The sequence below is a fragment of the Notothenia rossii genome (genome assembly GCF_949606895.1).
Source record: "Notothenia rossii genome assembly, chromosome: 6".
Lineage (NCBI taxonomy): Eukaryota > Metazoa > Chordata > Actinopteri > Perciformes > Nototheniidae > Notothenia > Notothenia rossii.
The window spans coordinates 80,461,805-80,471,779 of record NC_136909.1 but is presented as its reverse complement, the minus strand read 5'-3'; the positions used below and the strand labels follow the sequence as shown (position 1 = coordinate 80,471,779).

At 36.7% G+C, this 9,975-nt stretch overlaps 1 protein-coding gene across 2 annotated transcripts; it reads right to left on the bottom strand.

The window, feature by feature from the left end:
- Positions 1–171: 171 nt before the first annotated feature.
- Positions 172–9,816, bottom strand: LOC307045128 (cytochrome P450 3A30-like). 2 transcript variants are annotated; one of them, XM_079690662.1, is made up of 13 exons: positions 9,668–9,816; positions 8,848–8,941; positions 8,607–8,659; positions 3,930–4,029; positions 3,302–3,415; positions 2,692–2,777; positions 2,446–2,588; positions 2,217–2,341; positions 1,990–2,074; positions 1,330–1,490; positions 992–1,218; positions 440–602; positions 172–366 (listed from the first exon to the last, which is right to left on the bottom strand). In XM_079690662.1, the coding sequence occupies exons 1-13, from the start codon at positions 9,784–9,786 to the stop codon at positions 292–294; spliced, it is 1,545 nt and encodes a 514-aa protein (XP_079546788.1). In that variant the 5' UTR covers positions 9,787–9,816; the 3' UTR covers positions 172–291. The 2 variants fall into 2 exon arrangements, with proteins under 2 accessions (XP_079546788.1, XP_079546789.1); XM_079690663.1 differs by lacking the exon at positions 8,848–8,941 and having other exon boundaries at positions 9,668–9,753.
- Between the last annotated feature and the right edge of the window lie 159 nt (positions 9,817–9,975).

The following is a 9,975-nucleotide window of genomic DNA, read 5'->3' as shown; positions in this document are numbered from 1 at the left end:
AATTGCAATACTGATCTTGTTGTTAATATACACATGATGATATTGAGTAAATAATCCAGCAACTCTTAAATCATCAATCACTTTAGCATTTTTCTGCAAAGTTAGGACTACAGACTTTTCAAAATGTATAATGGCAGAAAAGCAAATCTAATGCAAAATAAGATGAAACACTATAGACCAATTTATTTATTTTTACTGAGCTTAAAAATGCAATACTTTCTCCTCTTCCCCCTTTAATTACATTACATATTGATATAAAGCGCGTTATGTTCAGAGATGTTCCCGTTTGGGCTATTGTTTCCTGGGAACAAATTGTAGTTTTATTGGCTGTTTTGGCTGGAACATCCAGTTTAACTCCAAAGGAATCTAAAGGAAGAAAACAATTTTAAATCAAGGACACGACAGTCTGAATGCACATGAATGTGTGTGTTACTCTTACCACGGTGTCTTTGCATGTCTGCACAGAGTAATCCTGCAGGAGACGGACAAGAACCATCTTCATGGTGAGGACGGCGTAGCGCATCCCAACGCAGTTGCGAGGACCGAGCCCAAACGGCATGTAAGCGTACGGGTTCACCTCCTCCCCGCTGTCTTTATTGAACCTGCACACACACACACACACACACACACACACACACACACACACACACACACACACACACACACACACACACACACACACACACACACACACACACACACACACACACACACACACACACACACACACACACACACACACACACACACACACACACACACACACACACACACACACACACACACACACACACACACACACACACACACACACACACACACACAGTACCTTTTATCTATGTTACATAAAGTGTGTTTCTATTCCTATTGGTGCCTTTTTTTAAATGGTTTTATGACTTGTCTGTTTATTAAGTGGATCAGAATAAGCAAGTGAAATGGAACATTTTAACCTCTACAATTTCATGACAGCTGTTACGCTCTCTTCTTTTACCTTTCCGGTCTGAAAAGCTGAGGTGATGTCCAGAAGCGCGGGTCCATGTGTAACATGGACACAGGGATGCTCACGATAGTTCCTTCAGGGATGGTGATGCCGTGGAACTGGGACGTTTTCTTGCAATTCCTCTCAATTCGAGGTGCAGTGGGACTGAAACGCATCGACTCCCAAATGACCTGATCCAGGTACTGAAGACCAATCACATCCTCGTATGAAATAGGAGCCTATGGGTGGGAGGTAAAGGAAGCATCGGACATGAAAATAAAGATGAGGATTAGAACAATATACCATTTTGAAAAGTTGATCAAATATGGCAGAGAATCACATTTTCTTACATCTCTTGGTATGCTGGCATCGATTTCTTCCAGCAGGGTCTGCAATGCATCCGGGTTGGTGGCCAGATTGTAAAGGAGGCCAGTGATGGTGACACTGGTGGTATCGGAGCCTGCAAAGATGAAAATGAAGGCCTGGGAAAGCATCTCGTGCTCAGTCAAACCTACAACAAAACGAAGCAAAACATGCAGGTTGAAAAATACTTTCACAAGTGGAGAGGGGTTGACATTGGGTTGCCCTGGTTCAGGGGGGTAAAAGTCCTTGCAGTCAACAGGTTGAATGTGTGTGAACGTTAGTAAACACATTTGTTAGAAAGAATACTAAGCAGGTGCCTCCTCTGCCTCAGTATGAATGTGTGTAAATTGGTGAGTGCTCCTTTGTTTACGTCCGTGACATAGACACCACTTTGTAACAGTCATGCTTCTATTGGCTCCAACACATAGTAGAGGTACAAAATACAAATATGAACAGGAGGCTAATATGTCCTCTTTAAGTGGACTGGGAATGTCTGTGCCCATTAGCTTTCATGTGTTTTTTTGTCTGTTGTTTGTATACATAACTGTAATATAAATAGATTGTCATGCGTCTGTCCTGAAAGGAATGACTTCATTCTTGATTGTTGACTCGACTTTCGTGAATTATTACTGTGTTTGCAATCATACCTTTAGTTGGCTGATCTTCTTCGCCCTTTATGTCCGTTTCTGGTATCTCATTCTGAAGCATCACATGCAGGAAGTCCCCTCGACTCTAGATCAGCACAACATCCACATCAATATATAACATTGCTATTAATCTTCTTGTCTAACTCTATACAAGAAAGCTTATTCTTCAAAAATGTCATTGCAATCTTTTTAACACTTGTTTCACTTAGTACAGATGAAATGCTTACAGATTCCTCTGCTTTATGCTCATCTTTAAATCTCTTGATAATGTCATAGAAATATTTCACGCTGAGGCTTGGCATGAGTTCAATTTTCAGGGCCTTCAACAGCTTATCAGCAGAGGGAAACATCACTGAAAAGAGGGGAAAAGGTTGTTAATTATAATGTCATACTGGTGATCCCAAGGTACTAATACCATTAAATATTCTCCTCTTTAACAGAGGTAAAAGGACATACTCAAAAATAGCAAAAGCCATATTTTAAAGTCAAGAATCTTCTTGATGTGGACACTAATTGGGTCATCTGCATCGTTTATGGAGTTTGCCTCAACGCTAAAAGATGCACTGGTCACAGCGTCCAAACTGTAAGGTCCCACGAATCTATAGCAAAAAGAAAATATGTTTTCTTTGAGGAACTAACATGTATTAGGTGCAGTTTTGATATATTTCATGAGCAACAATGCAGGATATGCTTGCAACTTACTGTTTGATATCGATGGGTTCATCCAAATTCATTTTTCCAAGTTTTTCAGTGAGTTTGTCTGCATAGCGAGAAACGATGGGGAAAATCTTTAAAAAAGGAAGAAGAGATGCTTTATGTTGATTATCTAGTTAGCATATTTATTTCTGTCGTTGGTAACAATGTATCTCAGTGGGTATATGTGGCAGACTGTAGATACATGTATGTAGACAAAATAAAAAGGATCCGATAAAACGTTATTAATCCAGAAACTATTTATGTGCCAGAGGTTGCTAAATAAAAAAATTAAGAAATAGGCAATAAATACGAATAAGACAAATGTATACATGTAAAACTGAAATGACTATATTTAACAAAAAAACAAAAAAATAGGAAGTAATACTTCCAGTACATCAGTGCCTAATAGACCAACAATTCAATAAGATAGATTTAGTAAAGTAATTCTGAGAGTACTGTTGGCAATCATATTATAACATCTTTAAAGAGTAATGCAAATGAGAGTAATATTGCACATTAAAGGGCAAAATTATTACTGAATAAAGATGAATGTGTATAGCTGCACAAGGTAAAAGAAAGCCGATTGCAGAAGCAGTTGTGAGTTTAGAAATGAAACCTGTTTGAGTCGTCCACTTGTGAAGCACGGGGACAAAGAGCTCCGGATTCTTTTCCACCTTCCATCTTTAACGTTTGTAACTGCATCCTTCAAAGATACGTCCCCTACAGCTTCCTGTGAACGTAAATACAAACACACTGAATGTTCATATTCTTGCACAGAAGAGTTCCTCCAACATTTTATCCTTGTCTTGGTAAAATAAATAATAAAATATAAATTATATATAAATAAATATAAATTAATAATTATTAAAATAAAATAATCTGTTCAATATTCCATCTGTCATATCTTTATGTATATATAATACCTTGAATTCAACATGTATATTTTCTACTTTCTTGTTTATTTCTTGTCTTGAATTTGTATTGTACAATGCCATGTCTTTTTATTCTGCTGCGACGCAAACATTTCCCAAATTGGGATCAATAAAGTACTATCTTATCTTATAGCTGGATTATCCTACTGTATGTAACTATTTTAATGATTTCAACAAACCACAGGGATAACATATTTGAGCCTGTGTTAATCCTGACTCAACATATTTATTAACATAGGCGTTATTTACCACAACCTGCTGAAATTGAATGTATTCTTGTGTACGATAACAGCAACAAGATGAGTCTCTTACCCTCCGGTTGGTAAACACAGAGTAGCACTCTTTCACCAGCACAGTTTTAATAAAATCAGGGTCAGCCACCATCAAAATGGGTTGTCGGAAATCAAACAACCTGCACGGAAAACACAACATCATCACGGTATTAAGTTTGAGACATTGATTAAAAATGACCTCATTAAATGAATCAAAATGTTAAAAGAAATATATTTTTCTTTCACCACTGGGCTATTCATAGCTTACACAAACGTTGGTGCTGTTATCAAATGTGCATGCTGTAAAATGTCTCAATATCAAACAGTAATTTCGTCATCTTTATATCCTACTAAGATTATATTGCAAGCATTACAAAATGCTTGCAAGAAGAAAAATAACCTTTATAAAGACTTCATAAAATGTAGGACAAAGGCAATTGAAAAGCAAATACAAGGCATATAAAAATAAGTTGACAGTTATAATGAGACAAGCAAAAAGAGAATATTATAATAATATGTTAAAAGAAAAGAAAAATGATATCAAGGGCACATGGAAAATCTTAAATAATGTTATTGGAAATAAATCTGTATCCACTGACCTGCCCAGTCACTTCATTGATGACAAAAATAAGGTTATGAAAAACATGAATGAAGTGGTACATGAATTTAACTCTTTTTTTGTAAATGTCGGACCTAATCTTGCAAAGACTATTCAAAAACAACACGATGGGCAAAAAGAGGATGGCGGAATTGGGGGAAGTAAAGTGTTGCATTCAATGTTTCTGGGAGAGATAAACGAAATTGAAATTAGATCCATTGTTGACAAATGCAAAAATAAGACTTCGACAGATAGTGATGGGATCAACATGACAATAGTGAAAACGACTATTGACTGTATAATTAAACCGCTAAGCTACATCTTTAATTTCAGACAGGTATCTTTCCAGATAGCATAAAAATAGCTAAAGTTATCCTACTTTTTAAAACAGGGGACAAAAGCCAATTTACCAACTACAGACCAGTGTCCTTGCTTTCACAATTTTCAAAGGTCCTTGATAAATGGTTTGTCCAAAAATTTGATAATTTTATTGAAAAAAATGAGTTATTGAGTGAGAGTCAGTATGGATTTAGGAAAAATCGATCTACAGCTTTAGCTTTAATGAAAATAACAGAAGAAATTACAACAGCTATAGAAAGAAAGAAATACACAATAGGTGTATTTATTGACTTAAAAAAGGCATTTGACACCATAGACCATTACCTATTCATTTCAAAATTACATACATATGGTGTGAGAGGAATAGTTCTAGATTGGTTAAAAAGTTATTTAGATAACAGACAACAATATGTGGAATTTGCTGGTAGTACATCAGAGTGTATGAACATAGAATGTGGTGTCCCGCAGGGCTCGGTTTTAGGGCCTAAACTTTTTATTTTGTACATCAATGACATGACCGAAAGAACGAGATCGCGGGTACAAGCGGCCGAGATGGGTTTTCTCCGCAGGGTGGCTGGTGTCTCCCTTAGGGATAAGGTGAGAAGTTCGGTCATCCGGGAGGGACTCGGAGTTGAACCGCTCCTCCTTCGCATCGAAAGGAGCCAGTTGAGGTGGTTCGGGCACCTAGTTAGGATGCCACCTGGGCGCCTCCCTAGGGAGGTGTTCCAGGCACGTCCAGCTGGGAAGAGACCAAGGGGTAGACCTGGAACCAGGTGGAGGGATTATATCTCTTCTCTGGCCTGGGAGCGCCTTGGGATCCCCCAGTCAGAGCTGGTTGATGTGGCCAGGGAAAAGAAAGTTTGGGGCTCTCTGCTGGAACTGCTACCTCCGCGACCCGACCACGGATAAGCGGGAGAAGATGGATGGATGGATGGACATCAATGACATATGTGAAACGTCAACATTATTGCAATTTGTGTTGTTTGCAGACGACACAAATGTATTTTGTTCAGGAGATGATTTAAACATTTTAGCAAAGTGTATTGGACATGAAATGGTCAAACTTAAAAGATGGTTTGATGAAAATAAGTTAACCCTAAATTTGAATAAAACGAAGTTTATGATTTTTGCTAATAGAAAAAAAGATGAAAACATTTCACTGTCCATTGATGGAGTTTTTATTGAAAGGGTTTCTGAATTTTGATTCTTAGGTGTGACGCTGGATGAAAACCTGACATGGAAATCACACATAGCACATGTTAAAACGAAAGTATATAGGAATATTTCTGTTCTAAACAAGGCAAAGTATTTGCTAGATTACAAGGCATTGAGGATGTTGTACTGTTCACTTATTTTGCCATTTCTTGTATAGAAGTGTGGGGCAACACGTATATGAGCAACATAAAGCCATTGTCAACATTACAGAAAAGGGCAGTATGAATAATTCATAAAGCTGACTCAAGAGAACACACCAACAGACGTTTTTTTAAGTCAGGACTCTTGAAACTCAAAGACATAGCTGAGCTGCAGACATTATCAGTAATGCACAGGGCAAAAAGCAGAATGTTACCAGCATATTTACAACAGTTGTTTGTTTTTGGATCAGACAAGGAAGACCACAGAAGGAAATTAAATTTTAAGCATCCATATGCAAGGACTACTCTTAAACAAATGTGTATTTCGGTGGTTGGTGTACAATTGTTGAATTCTCAACAAAAGAATCTAAAGAATTGTCTATGTATTTTTCAGTTAAAGAAGTTGTGTAAATTAAGAAAGATGGGACTATATGAAGCAGAATGTGAATAAGTCTATGTACTCTGGTCCTTCATGTTTTTGATGTCTTTTATGTGATGACTCCTCTGTATTTGCAGGTCCCATTGCCATTGTTGTTATTGTTATTATTATCATCATGCGTCACTTTCCACCTTCTTCTCCAGTAGGACTCAGATGAGGGTGTTGCACTTTCTTTTCTTTTCTTTTACTTATACATGTGATGTTTTGGTGTTGTTTTGTTTCTTTCCGTTAACCGTTAAGTGGGAAATAAGTATTTTTTTTGTGTTTCTCTTAGTATCCTAAGATACTGTTATGTTTGGCTGTGAAAAAGAAAAAAAAATATTATTCTGAAGGGCAGACCATCTATTTGTATGTATTTGTTTTTTTTAGAAAGGGGCAGGTCACATAAGATTTTATTCTTCTCCCTGCTCCTTTTCGCTCAATGGTGTTTTGGTAGTCATGTTTTGTGGCAATTATTGTATATTTGGTTTTGCGTACCATGAGCGGGACAAATAAAAATGAAATGAAAATGAAATATTATACAACGTGACATATCGGAGGCGTGTGGCACAGTGGACTAGTGTGTTGGTGTTCGGTTCAGGGGTCACAGGTTCAAACCCCACTGCAGTCAGCATGTCGTTGTGTCCCTGAGAATTGTCCACAGTATTGAGTGTGTAAGTCGCTTTGGATAAAAGCGTCTAACGAGTAAAAAAAGAAAACGTTTCAGTTGTCATGTTACCACCAACAGACAGATTTCCCCTTCCCGTAGGTTTAATTTGAATAACTATTAAAGGCCCTATTAGAGGTAACATGTTCCTATTTAATTTAGAAAAAGGTTCATAAGTGAATACACATTTTCTTTGCATGACTTTTTTTTCTGTCCTTCTCCATGGATTATGATTGATGTTGTCACCCTAGGGAAGGAGGATGATTCCTAGTTTCCTAGACAGTGGTGTAATTATGGGGTACGTGTACTTTACTTGAGTATTTCCATTTTTACGCTACTATACTTCTCCTCCACTACAGTTTGGGTGACATTATTGTACTTTTTAATCTACATTTATTTGAGAACACAAGTTACTCTACATATTCAGAGTATTAGCTAATACAAAATAAATAAACATTGATATATAATGAGCAGTTGTGATGAAAACCTTAATTCATCAATAATAATAATCCAGCAATTTAATATACATGATTCTGAAATATGCTTTTGCACAAAATAAGTACTCTTACTTTTGGTAATTCACATATACTGTATAATGCCAATACTTTTGCATTTTGACCTAAGTAAGACTTTAAATGCAGGACTTTTACTTGTAACACAGTATTTTTACACTGTACTGTAACCCTAACCCTAACCGTAGCACTTCTTCCACCACTCAGTAAAGAGCTGAGTACTATTTCAACTCCCAATAACAATGCCACTCAGTAGACGGTAGGGAAAGGAAATTAAAACTGTTTAAAATACCAAAATAAATATAAACTGGTTAAGATAATAGATCAGGTCACATAATTGTATGTTGATGTGTATTTTTGATTTATTTTCCCCCCAAAAACGTAATGTATGGCAACAAATAGCTTTAAAGTTTGAAGCTTTTTTTTTATAGCATTGATCATTCAATTCCTAATCTACATTCGAATGCTAAGCAGCTTTATTTCTCCTTTTCCATCCTGTTTGAATCCGTAATGATCTGCCCGGTTGCAAAATTAAATAAAGATTAGACTACACTAATATTATTTTGAATTATTAAATGTATATAATAAGATTCCAGTGGTGGCTGTGTAGAGCTGTTTCAGACTTGTGTCATCCAGAAATGATCCAACGTCCAAAAAGTCCAAAGGTCAACATTGATAAAAAAAAAGTACAATATGTTTGTCGAACAATGAACAAGGGTGTCGGGCAGCATTCTAACCACACATTACATTTATACAACAACAATAACATATCTATTTTGGCTCAAAATAGCCAATCCCAATAAGAGGACAGCTAAAGCTACAACTCACCCCCAGACGTCCCCATACTTGGCATGGCACTCACTGTCAAAAGCAAGAAACCCCTGCAAGGAAACGTAGAACAACGTGTTAAAGGAGCAAAGGTCAAATGATCAAGTGTACGGATTAGCCATGGTCACTGCCTGCTGAGTTAAGTTATAATAAATACAAAATACAATATACCTCTTCAATGTGTATCTCAGTTTACTCATTTTACATACCAGTCTGTAAGGATTGTGCGTATTTGTATTACCTTCTTTAAGTTTAAAATCGTTCCTAAATAGGGAAAATTCTTCGGTCCGGGTATTCCAAGTTTTTTGAAATGCCTATACGGCCAAATGCCATACCTGTATTATATAAAAAAGAAAAGAAAAGATATACTGTGGAGGTTTCCATATTGGGTTATATAATTAAAATGAAAGTTAATATAAATCAAATATAATTTAGTATAATCCACAATGAAAAATGCATTATATTTTCACAAAGCTCTATACTTTCACTCTATAATTGTCTATAACTTGTAATTTCCTTTTCAGCTACTTTGTACTTTTACTCCACTTCAATTATTTAGTAGGCTACCTTTAATTACTTTGCAGATATAGATTAATGATACACAATGGGATCAAGACCTTAGCTACATCTGGATTAAATTCACCAGCAGTAAATTAATTAATTAAAATGGGTTCCACATTACCAGCTTGATAAACATGAATACATCAACATTTTACTCAAAACATATAATGTTCTGAAATGGGACGATCTGCATAATGAGTGGCCTACTCATTATGCAGATCGTAGGCTACTGTTACTTTTGCGACTTTAGTATATTTGATGCTAATACTGTTGTACTTTTTCTTGACTAACATTTTTGAATACAGTACTTTTAATTGTTACAGAGTATTCCTGCTCTGTGGTATTTCTACTTTTACTAAAGTAGCTACAAGTTTTGAGTACTTCTTCCACCTCTGACCATGGATCAATATTGCCACAGGTTAACGGATCGTTACAGCAGGGTTACACGAGCCTCATAAACCTGACAACACATTGCTATGACAGTTTAAAAAACTACTCACAGATAAACCAGGGTGAGGAAGACAGCCAGCAGAGTCCAAGTAGTTGGTGACAACAAGGTAAAGGGAAACATCTTGACTCTTGAGACGGAGAGCCTGACACACACTGGATGAATGCGCATTCAAAAGTAACTGTTGATCCTATGGGGGCGGAGCCACACCGCTGGAGAACCAGGAAGACATTCAAGGCGTTTATGTAATACACACATGACCAATTGGGGCTGCTGGTTAACTTGGAAATGGACAATTGTGTCTTTCCCACCACTTTGCATTGGGTTATTTTGTTAAAAACTGTTCTGAAAATACTAGCG